Here is a 20,538-nt window from a genome sequence, read left to right as displayed (position 1 = left end):
TCAAGATGCCCCCTCTCCCCTGTTCCAAGAGATTAATAAAGATATTACAAGGAAGGGAAGCGAGGGAAAGGGAGAAGTTTGCAAGACAAAGGAAGGAAATTAAGTACCTGTAATTTGTCAGAGACAAAGCAGAAAGTTTGTGTGCACATGCGAACAGGTTATGCTGTTAGCACATTCCAGTGATAAGTTATATACATCAAGACTATAAAAAGTATGTGGAAAAGACAAAAGCCTATTAGATCCCAGGAGCGAAAGGTAGAAGTTGATTGTGGGGTTTTCTCCCCGAGGGCGAGCAGAGAGTCAACAGTCTTTCGAATGTGCCGAATATCCGACTGCAGGATGTCATACGGAGAGCAGAGGTCAGCCTATCCCGAAGGGCAGCCATTAGAACAGAAAAAACACAGTGCATAAAATTAAAAATACAAAAATAGAAAGATATTGATAAATAATCACAATATTCTAGCATAAACATGTAGGAATAGTTTCGTCCTTAGTCACTAGATACCCCAGCTTTCTTTTATTTCGTCTAAATACTGAAGCTATTGTACAATATCAGGAAGTTAAGCTAGAAGAGCTCAGTCCTTCAAATCCTTCCCCAGTTATGCCCAGATTCACAAGGGTGAGGAGGTGCATGTGATTTTTCCAATGAGATCTGCGCACCTTTGTCCACCTGGGCCTTATTCAAATGCGTAAACGGAACCAGTTATAAAATATCTAACTTATAAAACAGCAAACAGTGGGTTAGAAAGCTGTTAAAAGCATAAGCAGCAGAAATATGAAGTATGCAAAATTCTCTAACATAGTAAATAATCTAAAACTTGCTATTCAAATATCACCTGAAATGATACCCTGGGATGGAAACTGGAGGGGAAAAAAAAAAATCAACTAAACCAAAGAATTTGACACTAAATTGCTTAAGTAGCATTTAAAAAGTTATTGACAGGTTAGATTCCCATACTTTTTTTGGAAGGTATCAATGAATTCACGTAACAATTTATTCTAGACCAGCTATACAAAAATGAAGTGTAACATGTAATAATAATATCAAATGCATACACAATACTTAACAGTAAAATCAAACCAAGCAACAACTAGTACTTTCAAAAGGCAATCTAAGATATATCATTCTACTTTGCAAATGAGGCCTCAACTATCAAAGATGGTGAATATTTATGGAATAAAACTACAGGAAGTAGGAAAGAGATCCCCTGTTTCATGGGAACACTATGTTTCTTTAGCAGCTTTTTGTTTCACTTAATAAACTGAGAGTGAACACAATAAATGAAGACGTGGAAGTTCAGATGTCTGTCTTCTGTTAGTGCAAAGTTTCAAGGTCTCGTTGGCAATAAGTTAAACTTTAAAATATTTAAAAGGCCCTTCTGTCCTGAAAAGTGACAAGTGAAACTGGAAGTCAGAACTATAATTCATACACAAGTCATACTTTTTAAGCTGCAAAATTTTAGTTTTCTTACTTAGGCCAACAGATACACAGAGGTGGAAAACCATCCTACCTAGCAACAAGGCTTTCTTTCTTACAGACATTTTACATATTTTTTTCAATTCAAAATTCTAGTGCAATAAAAAACTTCTGTGCAATTGTATTTGACTTTTTCTAAAGGATGCAAACTCACAGACAGAACAAAACATGCTGATCTTGTTTTAAAAATGGGATAGGACTAGTACTGCATTCAAGAACATCCACATCCCCGAGTTGCTTACCAGAGAAACTAGTTTTAGGGCAAACAAAGTACTCACTCATGACTACCAACTATGTAACATATTGCACTTTTACCAAAGATACCAATAAACCCAGAAAATGCTGGATTAGTTTTCAAACAGCATAAAAGACTTAATTCCTACTTGTTGTAAACAACCCAAAATCAAATAGCTAAGAAACACTGAACTTCAATTTCTATAAAAAAATCGGACAGCACTTTGAAAAATAGTTTTTGTCCAAAAAAGCCCACAATAGTCCTTCCTGCATTCAAATGGCGAAGGAAGTCATTTCAGAGTTAGAGAATGAGAGCTGGTAAATAGGCTGAATTTTTCCAGAGACTGAAGAACTTTCTAACCAGAGATTAACACACTAAGCTGTATACAGGAGAAACCAAAGCGTACAAAACCAGCCAACACATGCAGAAGACACTTCCTATGGGAACCGCCATGCTGTGCTTTAGTGAAATTCAGTGAAATCTGGGGAAGCCTGAGAGACGTGTGATCATTTTTGCTTATTTTTGTGTGCTGTGACAACAGATCATTTGGTGTTACATTCACACTTCATTAAGTAAAATGTTTATATTGTGTGTATTTTAAACTTCTGTGTTGTAACTCTAGATTAAAAAAAATATATATATACATATATGTATATAGCTTTTCAGTAATGGTGAAAGTATCTCCATTTTCCAGAATTTTAGAGAAGCTGTGAAATGAAAATACCAAACTAAACATGACATAATGAAATAGTGAAAAAGTACATGACCCCCACATAAAGTCGCAAAGACAACCACCCACCCACCCATCGCAAGCACTGCCCTTCTCATTTAGGAGACTAAAATTATTACTAATAAAAACTAAAAAGATACTTAATCCTTATGTTTATGGATTGACTTGTTAGATCTATGAAGCTATGCGATTAAATCGTATAGTTGCCAATATCATGCACACAGAATAAACACAGTAAGGGAGAAGTGGAACAACAAAAGCATAACCAGCTGCTGGTGTGCGCAAACCACCCCCATTCTCCATGCTCCTGCAGTGACTGTGAGAGCAGAGAGTATTTCAAAACCAACCTCCTCAAATTTTGGCGAAAAAGTGAAGGTTAAGTTTGCAGAAGTGCATTAAAGCATGAAGTCTGCACTGAATATACACTATACTCAGAACACAAATGAAAGGAACCTCAGAATGATGCTTTCAGTACTGTAATTGACAGCACACTGAACCACTTAACTCCAGCCTGTTGGCCAAATGGGGCACAGAGCGAAATGGTGGAGAAAGGAGTCGTACCTGATGAAACTCACTGCAACTTCAGGGATGTCTCATGATGAAACTATGGAGAAGTTACTGCTTATGTGAATTGATCAGAAAGAAAGCATAAGTGGCAATGAAAATATACTTTGCATTAAACTGAGAAACATGATTACCAGTTAAACAACGAATAGGAGGATAAAAGATAAAGCACTTGACACACTCTGCTTGGTTGCTTCTTTTGCTTTTTGCTGCCAGGTGTAGCATACAAAATCCTCCTGTGATTTTTCTGTTTGTTTTACTTACTTAGCTATTCCTACACTAACACAAATCACAATGATTTTTTACATAATTCTAGGTGACGCTGCAACGTAGTCAAACTAGCTTTCAGAGGAGGAGATAAGATGTAGTAACAGTTCCCATTTGCAGGGCTCCAACGTCACAGGAAGGGTCACAGCTAAGGCTTTTGTAACCTGAATCTTCACACGACAATTTGAGTCAAAAAAACAGTTCCTTACCATCATGCTCCTCTCTGTTCAGCAGGCGTAAACCAGTAGCTGACTGAAAATTTGAGACAGGGCAGCAGTCTCTCATTCCCACCTGAAAAATAACTCATCCCACTAAACCCTGCTGCACCACGACTGACATGCTGGAAGGCAGAAGCTACTTAAACCTGCTGTAACAGCTGCCTGTTGAAGATTTTATCACTGCTTTTTATCAACAGAAAATACCATTCTAGTATTAACCATGATAATTCAAGTCTACCTTTTTTCCAGGCTATATGAAGATTGACAAGGGGTGTGTGTGTAAATAGGAAAAGTCTGCCTTTCCTTTCTAAAAAAGAACTCTTTTACCTAATTTCTCTGACCTAACGTAGCCCCAACAAAGGGTAAAAAGATGATCAAATGTCTAAACTATCCTGATCATTTTTAATACCCCTGGATGAAATGTCACTAAGAAGAGTAGGACTGCATTTGAACTGGTACATTCGACACCGCAGAGGTCACAAAAAACACAAAGAGAAATTTTTTAAAAAGCTTTCTTTTTTAAACTCAGAAAGGGAGAGAAGGTGGATGCAATACAAGTGGACTCAGTAAGTGTTATAAGTGGTGTTAGAAGTGTGTTCATATGATGTTAACAATCTGCTCCAGTGAATGGCACCATCCAAGCATTCTTTATGCCATTCTGAAAAAATGCAGGATGGACATCTCTGGTTATATCTACTGACACTTGCTTCATCAATCTGTATCAGCCAAAAATTAGGAGTGTTTGCCATTCTATACCTATTATAGAGCAGATTCAGCAGTTTGACAGTTTTTAGTTAACAGTGTAAAATAATCTGTAAAATGTAAAATAAAGTCATCTTTTGTACTTTTCTAAGTGACAAAGATTGTGCCTTTTCTGTCATGTACTTTCTGAGAGGCACAGCAAAGACGTTTTCTGAATCTTCAAGCTTTCTGATGCTTACCTGCTACCATCTCTTTCTCACATCAAACAAAACTGTAAAAAAAAAATCATTTACAAAAACCTCTGATATCCTTAAAACATCCCTTTTGCTTATGATCCAACACATCCCTTCTGCATATGATGAGGAACATCATATGGCCATTAACAGAAAGTTTTTTCAACATGGCACCCCCTCGCACTAAAATTCTCATTACCAGCTTTCTGACACCAGTTGGCACAAAATTCCAGAATCATCTGCATACCAGGTCATTATGAAGAAATGCTCATGTTCCTGAATTTGTATTTGTATTTGCCGTTCTTTGGTCAAGACACTAACTCCTGATGCTTATCAAGACACATTTAGATATGGATACCAGCTGCATTTTTCTACAGTTGGATGAAGTTTCCCAGGCTCATTGTGGGGAAAGCAATTTTGACCCAAGAACTGAATGCTGAAAGCCACAGAAGTGAGAGACCTTGCACATCAGCACAGCACAGTAATTACTTAGCAATTTTCTCATTTTCATTTTACATGATTTGACAGGATATTATTCTAAATCTGTGGAGTTCAGGAAATAGCATGTACTCTACTTCATTCCCTAAATAACTGAAAATAAAACATCGGGAACTATGGCAATTTAAAATCCTTGAAAAACCCCCATGCAGCAGAATTTCAAGCTAGCTCTCAGGAACTAAACACAGAGATAAGTACCACAGAAAAGCCCAACATCTATGGCTATTAGGATCCATAAGTGGAACCTATCACTTCACCGTAAGATGCTTGTTTTTAAAAAAACAGGGAATAATTCACTACATTCCTTTTACTGGCTTGTCCAGAGGTAGTCAAGGAATGCACAACTCATCAACCCGAAGCAGCATTAAACACACCATTTGTACTACTTTAAAAGGTAACTGTCATACTGGCTGTCATACAACTTTGTGTTCCTAATACACAGCCCTCCAAGATGCAGCAAAGTTCTATCATCTACCACACAGTTCCATAACACATATAGCAACAACATATAGCAAACACACACATTTGCAAATTATTCACAGCTGATAAAAAAAAATATCCTCAGAGTACTTAAAATCTTTTGTAAATGTATAATTGCAAGTCATTAATTTTAAGTGAATGAATTTTTCCCCTCAAGAGAGGTTAATGCTTATTTAGATTCTTAAAGATGCTTGGTTTATAAATCACATCAGTAAGATGTCCTTGTGTTTAAGGCTCTGTGTAACTCCGCATCAAATATACTATAATAAAATATTTTAAAAAATCCTAAAAAAATCAACACTAATTTCAGTGGAAGCAATAAAGAGGATTTATATTAAATATAATAAAATGTGTATTCATAGAAAACAAAAAGGCATTTCTCCAGAATGCTTACTTATAGAAATCCACAATTAAAAGATCTCAGAGTTAAGGCTTAGCTTACCCATCTCTGATATGGTATCGCAAGGATCTTTGTAATATTTTCTGGTTTATTTCCATTTCTGAATGATCTCTTGACAACAATAAGCTATATCCAGAAAAACTTAACTTGAATTCTAATCCACTGAATAATTTATGATGCATCAGAAGACAAGGAATTTTGGGGCAGCTTAACAAACACTCTGTGCCTACAAGCTCACAGCACTGAGATTTTGATCTTCTCTAAAGTGAGATATTACCTTTAACATGAAATCATTCTAACATAATAAATCACATAATTACAAGAACTAAATCAACCATTACGACTTAGAGGGACAGCCTATAAAATTGCATTCTCAAATTACATTTATGACGAACCATTCACAGCAGATGTAAGATACAATTCTCCCCCTCAAAATTCCTACAAATAGCAAAAAATAAACTGTTATTTTTGCTGTCCTCCCACTCAATTATAGATAAAATATAAAGAATTCAAACTGGATTTTTTTTTCCCTATGTGAAATCTTTGCATGACCATCTGCTCCCCAAGGGGGAGATATACACAAAATATCCTTTAGTTTCAGCATTCTTGAAACACAGACTAAAAGGAACTTAATTATATTGTCACATGTAGGTATCAACACAGGGAATCTACATCATGCAATTTTCATGTTTTCAGATTAAAAAGACCTTATATACTTTTACCTTCTTTTGAGGGTCATGTATTTGAAATTAACTTTGTCTTAACAAGTACTTCTAGACCATAAGAGTCTTTGAAATATTTCAAATGAAACTCCACAATTCATTACATTAGTTATAATGATATTTTTCCTTGTTAATATGAGAATAAATTACATGATGAGTACTGCCATTCTTAAATGAAAAGTAGAAAACACCAAGCACTGTGATTTCCCTGTTTCCAACTCCTGAAACACTTATAACTACACTATAGAACAACCTCACTCATACATACATGCCATACTTAATACAAAAATATTTTCTTCACATCACTGCAGAAGTGTTTCAATACAAGACATGAGTGTGTTATTAGTGACAACATACTATAGAGATCTTAATATTGTAAAGAAAGGGAAAACTATAATTAAAAGGAATGAAGTCCATGTTCTAAAAGCACTAGTTAAAATTGTAGTTAAGTTGTATAACAAAAAAAAAATTGCAAACTTTCACCAAATTACATATTACCTAAGTAATTTATTCCTTTTCTATTTTCCATGGCAAAGACAGGGAGTTACTGGAGATAATACTGAATTACTAATTTAAGACAAAAGTTGCAATTCTTAAGTGCTACGACATGATTCACTTAAATGCAGTAAAGCAGTATTAAATCACATTATTTAAAACAATTTTCTTAATTATATGTCTTTATGGTTGAAAAAGTGAAGCTCATAAAGTCATCCTTTGGCTTTAAAGTAATTCATGTGTTTTGCAGTTTTGATCAGCTAGATATGACAGACTTAATTAAATTACCTCTGGTATCCCCAGTTTTCTGCATGCATCCAGAAAATTTTCAACATTTCTCCTGCATTTGGCCATACTAAGTTTAGGCTGTGAAAACAAGAAAAAAATGCTTATGGCAAAAGAAGTCAATAACATCAATTCAGTCAATAAATTAAACTAGTGTATTTTTCTGGTACTGATGTACCATTTTCCACATTTCTCCTGAAAACAAGGCATAAAATTCTGCTTGAGCTTTTTTTCTACACCTCTAAAAATATCGTGCCTACAGATACGATCCAAGTACGTAAGTTGTGGATGCCATGTGCTTTTGCTTAGTTATTAAAGTCACCAGCACATTTAGATCTCTACTTGTCCACATACATCTTGCAATGTTCTAAAATCTGACTCTTACAATGACTTGTGATGGATGATATTGATTTTAGGGACAAGTAAACTGATGAAGGATTTCAACATACATCACGGGGAACAGACTTAACTGTAATTAACAGGCTCTTTTAAAATTTGTTATGTACTCACTAATGTATACTAACTATACACAATTTTCGTGTCTATGAAGAAAAAATTTCCTATTACTGTAGAATTTCAATATTTCCATAGTTTGTCTCACTCAGGACTACTTTTTTAGTATTGCTACTAAAAAAAAACCAAAACAACCAACAACAAACAAAACAAACAAAAAAAACCCCACCACACTCTCACTATTTTATTTTTCAATGCAAAATGTTAAACAATGGTAATTCCTGAATATCCACTTAAACAAATAATTCACTATAGTACTAGGGACTTGAAGAATTATTTTCTAGGCTAAAGTAATTTGAAAGCTGTTTCCAGCAAGACAGCATCATCAATATAAAGTTGAAACAAAACAAAAATGGAATTAAATTATTTGGTTTTTGTTACAGAAAACATCACAATATTTTAATCTAAAGAAAAAAGAAGACGGAAAGAGATGGGAAGAGAGAGTAACAAAACTTAAGGTTTTGACTCAGAAATTCAAGTTTGCATTGTCATTGCAATGTCATATTTTTACCAAACACAGAGGTAATTTTAAATCAAGCAACAGCAAAGGAAATTCCACTAGACCATCTGAGAAAATGTCTTTTTCTTAACATCTGTCTTCTTGGAAGTCCTTATAGATTGCCTCTGAAATTCACATGCTGTTCTCAGAACTGAGCATACATGGCAAATATTTACCAACATGTACATTGAAATGCATTTGTAATAATGTCAATGTTGCCCTTAATAGCAAAGAATATTAATTGAACAGCAACCTGTTTTACATAACTAAATATCATTTGGCAATAAACCAGTAATTTTTTTAAACATTTCTTCCCCCACCCAAATGCAACAAGAAACATTCGACTTACTACTGCTGGTGAAGGTACATGAATACTTCCTACGGATCGGGGACGAACGTGATTTACTAAATGGCAGAGAACGACACCATCCATCAGAGCTGACCCCAAGTCTTCAGGCAAACAAATCTTTAGTCTTGTTTCAATGTTCTGCAAATGAAGAACCCATGCACATTTTAATACAGGAGTGGATGAAAGGGAAAAATAGGGAATATATATCAGCTTCTCCCACACTGTAGACATATAGCCAGTTTTGGTTTAGCAAGAAACAGACTTCCTTGTGTAACTAATCCTTTGAAAACTAAACCCCAACCTCCTCTACCCTATGTTGGTCACTGAATTACATAAATGTCTTTAGAAGGACTCAAAACTTAAAATGCTGCTGTCATAACATGCATTTATTTGATATATACATAAAGAAACATATGCATGCAGCCAGCCATGTGACTGTGCTACATGTGACTCCTTCCTTTCACCATTGCTCCAAGTCTTCTACTTATCCATCTCAAATTTTCTTTATCATCAGCACTTTGAAGCAGTTAATCACTGTACAAGTGGAGAGTAAAAGACAATGTTTCCCTAGTAGCCTAAAAATTAGATTGAAAGCATTAGAGTGATCAGAAAGACACGTATGACAAAGCAAAACATTCAGATTTATAATAGAATTTTTGGGTACTTGTTAAGTAAAACTGAAGTCTTATTGAAAAGAATCTGACAATGCAAAATAAAATACTTTGAAAATATTTGAGAATTTCCAGGAAAAAAAAATAAAAAACCCAAAAAACTACAGTAAAATTGTTACATATGAGTTTCTTAAATTGTTCTCCAATCTTGAAACCTTTCCAACACTATACTTAGAGAGAACTCTTAGTTTAACTCTCCAAGATAATTACTTCTGTTATCTTAAAATAGATATTTCTTATTCCTAGTTGAACCTTCTTAATGTCATTACTCTCTATTAATAACATTACCTCAATCTGTGCTGGCTGTTCTAGATGAAAATAAATTATTATCTTCAGAATCAAAGGAGAGTGTAGGTTGGAAGGGATTTTTGAAGGTCAACTAGCCTAACAGACTCGAAGTGACATCAGAGCTTTGGTTAGTTAAGTTCTGGATATCTACAAAGAAGGAGATCCCACTTCATCTCCAGGCAACCTTGTTCAGTGTTTCACCAGCCTTACTGCAAAGAATTTTCTTCTTATAGCTACTTGAAATTTCTTTCACCGTGCAGCCTGGTTCTATCTTCTCTATTACCATCCTTCAGGCAGCTGATATGATATTCTCAGCATCCTCTTCTCTGAGCTAAAGAAATCCAGCTCTTAGTTTCTTCCTTGTATGTCCTTTGTTTGTGTTCCCTCACCATGAAGTAAACTCCACTGAACTCACTCTGGTACTTCATTGTATTTGTCCAGTTTTTCTTTTATTAGACACAGTACTCAAGTAGTCCCATGTACAGCCTCACAAGTGCCAAACTGGGGAGTGCGTCACATGCACTAATAAAATGTTTTGTTTTCACACTGGATTAATTAATAAATTAGAAAACATTTTTGGTATATAAGACCTGTACAGAAATAATATATTTGGAGACTTTTTTTCCAAATCTGTTACAAACAGGTTTATAGAAATTACTGAATTAAAAATTCTTTCTCTTAAAAGCCTGATTTGACTGTTGGAAGACTATTTAGTATAGACCAGTTGCATTTTTTTTATTCGCACAGCGCGCATATAACACTAGTTAAATGCCATTTCTTGTTAAGAGTTCATGGTTTGAGACTAGAACTAATTAAAATTGAAGATTTCAAGAAACGGATCAATTCTCTTTCAACTTTGTCACCACTGAATAACTGCTGCTTTTTCAGAAAAAAAGTTCCTAACTTCAGCTTTAACTATTAGATTTCATTATGCCTTTTACTTGCTAGATTGAAGACTTCTCCAGCTGTTAGGAAATAGTTTCTAGACCTTTCTACCTCTTAAGTGATCACTTCATCCTTTCTGAAGAAATTAAATAAACTGTTAATTCCAGCAGTGCAAGGCATGCTGTTTGACTGTAATGTCATTCAGGTAACTCTCATTATTATGTCGCATTTTTATGAAACCTCTCCTGAAGTACAGACATCTGGCCAAGATAAAGCACTTCAGAAACAGTCTCATCAATGTAATTTGCAGAAGTAATATTGCCTCATTTAACCTTTTTAATATTCTCCTACTTAGACTTAAAAATATATTCCATCGGCACAAATTAATTCCACCAACACTCACCTCACGTAGCTGTTCCACAAGCTCTCTCTCTTCTCTCATCTGCTCCATTTTCCTTCGAATTGTAAATTGTGGGTCTATTGATTCCAAATTTCTTTGTGGTCTTAAGAACACTATGATTTTTAAAAAAGGGCAGATTTTAGTTTAAAAAAATGAACAGATTGATTTATTAATTTCTAAACAAAGCAAAATCCTCAGGTACTACCTCCAGCAAAAACTGTTGGAAAATTTCTCTGTCCCCAGAAGGACAGAAAAATCTTATCTTGGATTAGAATAAAAAAAGGATATTTTCTGGATATTGGTCTGAACAGCATCATGTGCCACGATTGGAGTGGATAATTTTTCAACCAAATCCTAATCAAAACAGGCAAGTTTTATCAGCATATCAAGCAGCAGCACTGTCCCATAGAGATTTTGATCTGTACAAAAGTTGGTATCTAATACAGCAGGAAACACCTCTTATTCTTTTAAGTAGATGCCTCTCCTACAGGATGCTGAATTGTGTGACAAGCATTTTCCTACACAGGACAAACTGCTTACTAGATAGGTTTATACTAAAAAAACCCAAACCACATCCCCACCAAACAGACCAGTGTGGGCAACTTCACCATTCAGTAAGTCTGCCTACATTAAAAAGTTGTATTGCAAATACAGCATTGCACAAACTCCTCACAGTACTCCCACCCACCAGTCCTAGTTCTGTCAACTGTATCACTTTGTCCACATACAGTTCCTTGAAGTAATTACATGAAATCTGCATAAACAGACCTCTACCCTTCCTTTTTTTCTGATCAATGACTGTTTTGAATGGTTCTGAAGAACAAGAAGATGGAACTGTCAGCTCTTTGCCACTTAAACTATAGGCCAACTTTATTATTGTGGAAAACAATGCTGCTTAAAAGAAGGAAGCATTTTATATTATTAATTTCCCACCTCTGCCTTTCTAAACACAACATGAAACCCTATGTACCAATTAATGGGGTGGAAAGTACAGAGCTTAGAAACCTTCATTTTTACATAAAGCTACTGCTCAGTTTCAATTTTGTTAATTTAAGACAATTAAAGAAAGATACTCTCTAGTCAGTAAGTAACATGACAGAAGAGGGCAGCCACTTGATTCACAAAAGGTGTATCAGAAAACTGGAAGTGTACAAATTGCCAATAGCACCTACAGCAGGAGTAAAAATGATTAATTACTCTGACTTTAAGAAAGGCAGACATGGTTGCAAGCACAGTAATTCTGATATTTCATTAAAAATTGTGGCACATCAATAATTTTTACTTAGGTTGTGAAATGGGTAATAGCCTGAATTTTAAAAAACAGTCCTCAAAATACATAACAAAACAAAATAAAAACAAACAAACAAAGAACTCTTAGTAAAAGGGTACTTCATCTACATTCTCACCAAAAATAGTGTTAATGAAGCCCTTGCATCAGTTCAGGGCCAACATACAAGATGGTACCCTCTAGCATCTAGGACTCGGATCAACAAAACAAAGTTCCTTTACAAGAAATACTTTGAAATCTCAGACAAGTCTAGTCACCAGGCATCACATCTAACTGTAGGCAGGTTGGTTAAGTTAAAAAATGAATAAACTAAGCTGCTTTTCTCACCAAAAGGGAAAGATAGACACTACATAAGGCATTCCAGCCAACAGGCAGTCATTGCTCTTTCCCTTCTTTACTGAAAAAGGACCTCAAGGCAACAAACTCCAAACATGTCCTCAGGTTAATTATCAGAGACACCAAGATAGAATTAACTATGGCCAGAGTTACCAAACTTGCTTCCTTCCACTACTGTTAAATCAGTAATTTCAGGAAATGCCATATTTAAGGCTATTGGTTAAACAAAACTGCTTCTAAATATAACACCTAAATATTATAGTTTCATGTTAGTAAGCTTCATCCTTTAGTCCTTAATGTCACCAGAAATCCCGCTGGCAGAGTGGGAGAGTGTCCTAGAGAGAAAGTGCAGGACAGAAGTACAGACACCACCTGCAGCTCAGTTCCCTTCTCCAGGTGGACCACACAGCTTCACCAGTGTCCCCATTCAGAAGGATGTACGCACAGGTGCACACATCGTAAATAAAAACATCCCTTATGCTGACCTCCCCCACAGAAGGTGGGAGGAGCAGAGCCATGCCTTCCAACGCAACAGGTCCAGAGCTGTACTGACTGGAATCTTTGCCTTTGTAGAAGGCAAATTGCGAGCTTGGGATAGAACACTATTTCCAAAGCACCTGTGTATCAACAGATATGCGCTTCTGAACAATTTATATACAAACATACTTACAAATATGACTTCTATATATCCACATACCCAAACATACAAAGTCTATTAACAACTGTAGCCACTGTTACAAAGTATAACAATCCACACACCCGATTTAACTACCACATTTCAAAACCATTACCTATTGATTCAGGTGATTTTTAAACTCAGCTAATTAATAGATTGGTAAATTTCTGATGACATAACTTGTATATGGTGAAAATCAAACAATCAGAAATTTCTAAAATGTTGTTAAATAAAGCATATAGTTTAGAATGGCTACAACACATACACAGAAAAATCAACTCTCAAATTTTCAAAATGCGGAAACTTGTACTTGAGGCTTCTATTAAACTCCAAAATTGTACCGAATTAAAATTTCTACATTAGTAACTCTAACAATTTATTGGAGACTCTTCCTAAATTTTTAAGAGGTGAAATAAAAAACTCTTATCACATTTATTAAATACTGTAGTTGCAATTTCCAAGATTTTTATTTTAGAAAGAGTTCATTGTACAGCCTCTCACAGATGAAATGCCTAACTAAAAACATTCTCAAAGAATAATACCATATTTAAATGATATTTAGATCCCATTGTAGCTTTATTAGCAGCAGGAACATTTCAAACGATTCTCTACAAAATCAGTACTTCATACAAATGATGTTTAATTTTGCATGTATCATGGAGTATTATCATGGCCTTCATTCAGTTTGGCCACAGTTATCTTTGTTTAGACCTTTGCTGAATCGATATGAATGTCCCAAGCACACTTCCTTCAGATTTCAGACTACAACCATCTATTTATGAAAAGTAAATATTAACATCACTTATTGAATTCTATTAATGAATGAGACATACGTTGCAGCATTAGGAAGAGGCAGGCTAATCTCAAGGCAGTGAGATACCCACAGTTAAAAGTTTCTAAATGAAATAAGGTTGATTAAAAAAAAATAAACAAAAAGCACGCTCAAACCAATTAGTTATAAAAAGTTTCAGTTATATACTGAATTTAAAGAAAAATGCTCTAACACGGGAAGTTTTGGCAGTGCTGAGTATTGCTTGCTTCTCTGCATTACACGTCTTCCAGCAAGGGGAGCCCATATCTCACACGTATCATAAAGGTCTGTATTTTACTCTTTCTGGTAGCGAGTTCTCTGCTTTCTGAACCCATGGAAAACCCAGCTTCATGTAAAGCTTGTTCCAATCATTAAAAAAAAAAAAAAAAAATTACAAGTCTCAACAAGTTAAATGGGTAACAGTTAAGAAAGTTAAGAACACATGATATGTATTTGACATTATCACAGTCAAGCAGAAACATTTGTGAAAATTTTCATTTTTGTACTAAGTCAGAATGTACATAGGTGCACTATAACACATCAAGGAATTCAGTATCCTGAGTATTTAGTTTGTCAACACTATCCTTCGGGTAAACAGCTCAATGATTTAACCTGCTTCTACAAATATATGACAAAAAAAAAATTGGACTATTGCCAAGCAGAAGTTAAGTCAGGCTGAAAGTCTATAGTTAGACTTTCATTTGACTGATTTATTCACTCCAAACTTAAGTAATAGTAAAGTTGCTCTACAGAGTCATTATTTGCTAAACGGAAGATTCCCCAAGGATATGGACATTACTCTTGGGAGACTCAGCTGTTGCATAACCTTCCAGAAATTCTGGACTTAGCCTCCTCTATTACAGAGCTGTTACTAGATAGATACCTTAAAGATGATAGGAAGTATTAAGATGTTAGAGTGACACATGGTATTTCTGTACCCCAGGCTATGTAGAGCTGGTACATGTATCTTCAGCACTTTCCTGCTCACATCTATAGTGTACGCCGTTGATTCCTGGTATAGTTTTGATCTGTGCAAACCCATCTCTCTGTACGCAATGTCCAGGTACAGTTCAACGAGTAGCACAGGCAAAGGGTATTCCCCAAATGCAGCTTAAATATAGCCATCCTGTTTTGGGAAGTAAGAATGTTTACGTATGGATTTGAATCATGCTGTGCCAACTAACCTCAATGCCAGAGAACAGTCTCTGGTCCAAGTTACTTCCTACCATAGGAAGACATGCCTCAAATAATAAATTTAGCCCTAAACTCTAAAACAGAAAGACAACAGTCTTGATTGTAAAAGCAATGTTCTGCTGTAAGAGCCCAAGGTAATAAATGCTAATATTTGCATTCGGATTAAGATTTGAACGACAGAAGACATCTCTCTCTTCCAAATGTATAAGCACAAGCTAGTCTATACTGCTCATTTAATCTAGTAACAAATCTAGATTAACATAGGTCATGCTATTTACTGAACTATTAATAATATAACTAAGCTGAAGGCTCTATCACTAACTGGTAGAAACAAACTAGTGTAGTGCAACTGGAATTTACAACACAGTTCATGACAACATGCGCATTTTTTAATATTTAAATCCAGGATGTTTATGGTCTCTTCTCTTAGAGGGAAAAAAAAAAATTAAAAAGTACGAAGTGAGTCCATCAAATTACACTGGACTATATTTTGCCACTATACTCTGCAGATATAAATGCCCACATAACCTGCAAGTCAGGGAAGAATCCAGCCCTCCACAGATTCAGACTCCCTGGTCACAGCCAGCCTTCGCCAACAGAGAATTCTTTAGCAGATATACAACTTCAAGGAGGTAAAACTTTTTAAAAATGTGTTTTTTCATACTAAACCTAAACAAAGTCACTTGAATTTTAATACATGAATGGAAAGTGTTATCTTGTTAATTAAAACTTGACATTGAATTAGCTTTCCAGCGTAAGTTTCCCTCTACTGTTCCCTTAGCTCGCCTATAACAACAGCTTCACTAATACAATTCCTTATTGTACCATTTATAGTATTTTCCAATTTTGACCACTGAAGAAAGTACATTAGTGAGATAAGATTTTTATAATTAAAACACATTTCAAATGCTGCAACTATGGTACTGAAATTATAACAGACTTATTATAATGGTTTCCCATATACACTGGGAAAAAAAAAATGTTCATTAATATGGGAATGTCTTAGTGTGACTCCAAGATAAAATTCTAGTCCCTTGTATATGGGTTTCCCCATTTACTTCCACGAGTGAACCATGAAGCTGCCCAAAACTGTCAGTGCTGATTTGGATTTTACTCCATATTCATGTAAATGAAATGTTATTAGTTTTCATATGTTATTACTCAGAACATTCATCATTTAGGAAGAGCTATGTTCCTCTTCCTGTTTTAGAGATATGAAAGGGTCTGCAGAAACATTATTTTCCTATGATAATTACATTTTGCTGAGCTGACTCGATAAAACTGTCAATACTTTTGCTATCGGAAACACACAACATTAAGTCCAGTAAAATCAGCTCCGTGAGTCTCATTTTCCTCAAATGTCAACAGATTACTGCTGACAGAAAAGATACATTTTTGTTAAAATAAAGAAAGAAGCAAAAAGTAATATGTAGATTACTTTTTGTCTGGAATAAACCAGTACTGGAGGAAGACGATTTTTTTTTTTTTTTTTAATTTTGACCTTATACAAATTCTGCACTGCCAGAAGTATTCATAGCTTTTTCTTTGCTCTGTTAGAACATTCACCAGTGAAACATCAAATCAGCTTCATACCATCATGAAGTAAATTCAGTTTTTCAACTTACCATTAGAAAGAATTCTTATATTACATACCCATTTCCCTTATAGAGCAAGTTCCTTATATATGCTGTCTTCTACAGTTTCATAATTAGCAACACAGTGGCAATAACAAGTATTGTCAAGCCATTAACTGAACTAAGAATGTAGGCATTCTAAACTAAGTATGTTGGCTTTTATCATCCAAGATTTGTGGTCTGGGTTTCAATCTGATGCTTTTGACAGTTTCATTGCCTTCCAATACCTAAACACCCTTCTGCTTCAGAGCAATAGGAATAACAACAGTCTGTCTTTTAAAAAAATACATCAGGTATATACAAGCAGTTTAACTGTCTAGGTTCTGTTTCCTCCATCTGATGTTTAACTATTCGTGCAGTAGACGACTCTGATAGCCCAAACATGGCCCGCTTTGCCTATTAGCTCCAAAACTCGATGTAGTATGACAACACCACACTGCAGAAAAACAAAACAAAAGCTGTAACAACATCCACTAATGGACCCGGCCTTCACTATGCACAGATAAGTTTGACGGCTTACTAACAGTTTTTGTTGGATAGAAATCACTGGTTTTGCTTAGACGATTGTTTCAGCTTTGTTTCTTCATGGGTTCTTCTTCTAATTAAGTTAGCTATGCACTCACATTATTAACTGCAGATGAGGGCAGGATATTTTTATTAACAGCCAGTATCTATCAAACAAATCCTTAAAAAGTGCAGAAAAGACCATAGAAAAATTAATTGCTGTTTGAGTACAAAATTTATAAACCCTTGAAAGTAAAGCAAGTAAATCGACCTATATTGGAAATAGTTATTGAAGCTGATATCATGGGAAAAGTTGTTTTGCCAGGCTTGAAAACAGTGACACTCCTCACTCATTTACTGTCTTTTCACCCTTAGCCACATGTGGCATTTGTCAAATATTGAGGTTTCTGAAAACACAAAATTAAGTAAATTATATTTGGAACACCTACCATTATCACTGTCTCCTTCAGATGGGATACTGTAGCTAAAGTTGTCCCATGTTTGGCCCTGTGTAAGTGTGTTGAAGGAGATAGGAGGAAGACTGAGGGATGGGTCTGCTGGAGGGGGGGTGATAGCCAGTCCCACCATGGTGGTGTAAGGACCGGAGGGGGATAAAAAGGGGCAGCAGCATTTCATATATGGCATTAGGATTGTATGGTAATGACAAAGATGTAAGTCAAAGGTGATTAATACATAATGCGTAATTTTTGAGAAAAGAATGAAAGATGGTGCAGAATAAGAAGAACGAAAAGTTACATGTTAGTACTTGCAAATCATACATTATATGTGCAGTTAAGGCTGTTAAGCTTAGCAAAATAATTGTAACCATAGCACTTCATACAACTTGCTTACAAACAATTTTAAGAAAAAGTACCCATAGATATTTACATTATGGCCTGATAAAAACCCTGACTCTGTGAATCATAAGGTAAATATATAAGCTGTGAAGTTCCAGCAATAAAAAGTTTGGAGAACACAAATATAGGTATTTTTTGCAACTATGTCATAAGACAACTTCCCTCCCCAAAGACAAATAAAATTTACACATCTATAAGAAAATATTATTATATTACAACTTCCTAGCTGATTTTGATAAGTAGCAACTACATTATGCCTTGGATTCTTGTTCTGTTGAAATATGTCCTGTAAGTACAGGTGCTACAGATGTTTTCTTGTTGTTTCAATTCACTTAATAATACATGCAGCACTCTTTATTTCTTGCTGACTCCTCCAGCAGTAAGTCCAACCCCAGAATGGGCCCACCACCCCAGGGAAGTTCTGGTCCTCAGCAACCTTTGCAGACTTTCCAAGGACAGGAACAAACATACAATAGCTTCAAAGGGTGATCCTGAGTCTGCATCACAAGCCTTGGCAAACCTGAGCTGTAGACAAGTCTTCTGATAAGCACAAATTCAGTACTGATGCAACTGGGCTCCCTAGAGCATGCAAAATCGCACATTTCCATAGAGGCTGCAAAAGAGTCTGTGGAACAGACCTTGCGAATAGTCTGGAGACTATGCATCAGATGACTGTAAAAGCATGACATGCATACAGTTCCTGACCAGCCACCAACCCATTATGGAGCTCAACTTGTACAGCAAGACAGTCTCCATCCATTCCACCTTCTCACCTTTAACTAGTCCTGACAACACCTCTTTTTTTTGTTTGTCAAATCCTTCACTGGACATTTTTATTCCTTCTCCACCATATCTACTCTGCACTTGCCTCCTCTCTTTGACTATGGCAAGGCTTTCTGCCCAAGCTTTCCTCAAACCTCCATTCTACAGTGTTTAAGAACTGGACACTGACATCCTTAAAATATCTCCTCTTCGCTTATCTTCAGCATGTTATCAACCTTTTCAAACTTTCCCACTGGCTTCCTATTTTCTGACACAGAATTCAAATCCCTCCTTCTCTGCCCTTCACAATGACAAGTGGCTTCCTATATCTGATCACTCTGTTCCTTACTACTTCTGCCACAAAAATTATTAACTCCCTAAATTTCTTGGTTTCCCATGTACATTTCCAAGTTTTATCTACCAAATCCCACATGCAAGCAACATTCATGCTCCTCAAACTAAACTGGAGATTATAAACTACCTCTACTCTAAATGCTTAACCATAACCCTAACTCAATTTAAAATTACTACCTAGATCAAAAAGCAGTTTAAACTGTTTCATATCAGAAGAACGTCCAAGGTAAAGTTTCAGTAAGCAAAGTCCATTCCAAATTAACAAACGTAAGTAACTTAGTCACATAGACTTTTTTCTATGGAATCTGTATTAACATGATAATTCAGACAGCGTCATATAAAACTTCACCTAAAACTTCCCTTTGCACTCAGCTGTTTACGAGCTCGCTCTCTTTAGCCAGACCTTTTCACACAGCCAGTTTACTGCTTCTGGCTACTGGGAAAACAGGTCGGCTGAACTCGAGAGTCAGCACAACTGAACAAAATCAACACTGGGTGATGGAACACAGATCTACAGCAAATGATAAACAGTCCTTAACTATGCTGGCAATGAGGCTTCTCATTATTTTCCAAAATACACAGATAATCCACTAGGGGAAGAAAACAAATAGAAGGGACAAAGATTCAGAGATTAGAAAAACAGTAACTAATACTCAAAAGAGGGAAATACACAGTCAAGTTCTAATGATCATTATGTGTTCCAACCAACTTGACAGACAGCCAGACAAGCATGTCCACAGATACTCACATTGCGCTTCAAATCCTCTACAAGTCGCCAAAATGAAGACACTGGGTTCACAATTATACAAAGTAAAGAGCTTCAAGGGAACAACTTTTCACTTCCCAATACAAACTGCTTCGTAATTTTGAGTTTTGTCAGTGCTTCTTTCAGCCTCTCAATGTACAATTTTTTGTTTGTTTGTCTGGGTTGCTGTCACCTCGTTCAGTGGAAACTATGAAACACAGTGACCTCAAAATGGCACAGAACAAAAGCAAAAAAACATTCTTCAGTACTTCAAGATGTATCAGTAGATGTTCAGGTCTCAAGGTCTGGCATATTAAAGATATTGTGGCAAGAACTTTGCAACACTCAGTTTTGACAATTGGCCCCACTCTGAACATTTTAATAAATTAATGAATCAAGCATAAAGAGTTTAAATTTATTAGCTATTTTGAGTGATTCCTTTTCAGAGAGCAAAAGCACTTCCCAA

At 35.6% G+C, this 20,538-nt stretch overlaps 1 protein-coding gene across 8 annotated transcripts in view; it reads right to left on the bottom strand.

Moving 5' to 3' along the window:
* The window catches only part of LRCH1 (leucine rich repeats and calponin homology domain containing 1), a 128,059-nt gene that overhangs the window by 11,848 nt on the left and 95,673 nt on the right, over positions 1–20,538 (bottom strand). For 3 of the 8 annotated variants that reach the window (XM_082047563.1, XM_082047564.1, XM_082047565.1), the window contains 3 exons: positions 10,915–11,024; positions 8,668–8,805; positions 7,310–7,387 (listed from right to left, as the gene is read on the bottom strand). In XM_082047563.1, the coding sequence (XP_081903689.1) occupies positions 7,310–7,387; positions 8,668–8,805; positions 10,915–11,024 (326 nt within the window). Of the gene's footprint in view, positions 1–107; positions 366–3,003; positions 3,061–3,482; positions 3,565–5,519; positions 5,931–7,309; positions 7,388–8,667; positions 8,806–10,914; positions 11,025–20,538 lie in introns of those variants that run through there. The other 5 variants (XR_014183525.1, XR_014183526.1, XM_082047566.1 and 2 more) reach the window with 4 other exon arrangements.

This window comes from Streptopelia decaocto (genome assembly GCF_964273445.1).
Source record: "Streptopelia decaocto genome assembly, chromosome: 1".
Taxonomy (NCBI): Eukaryota; Metazoa; Chordata; class Aves; order Columbiformes; family Columbidae; genus Streptopelia; species Streptopelia decaocto.
The sequence above is the reverse complement of the archived record's forward strand: the minus strand, read 5'-3'. Positions and strand labels throughout refer to the sequence as shown.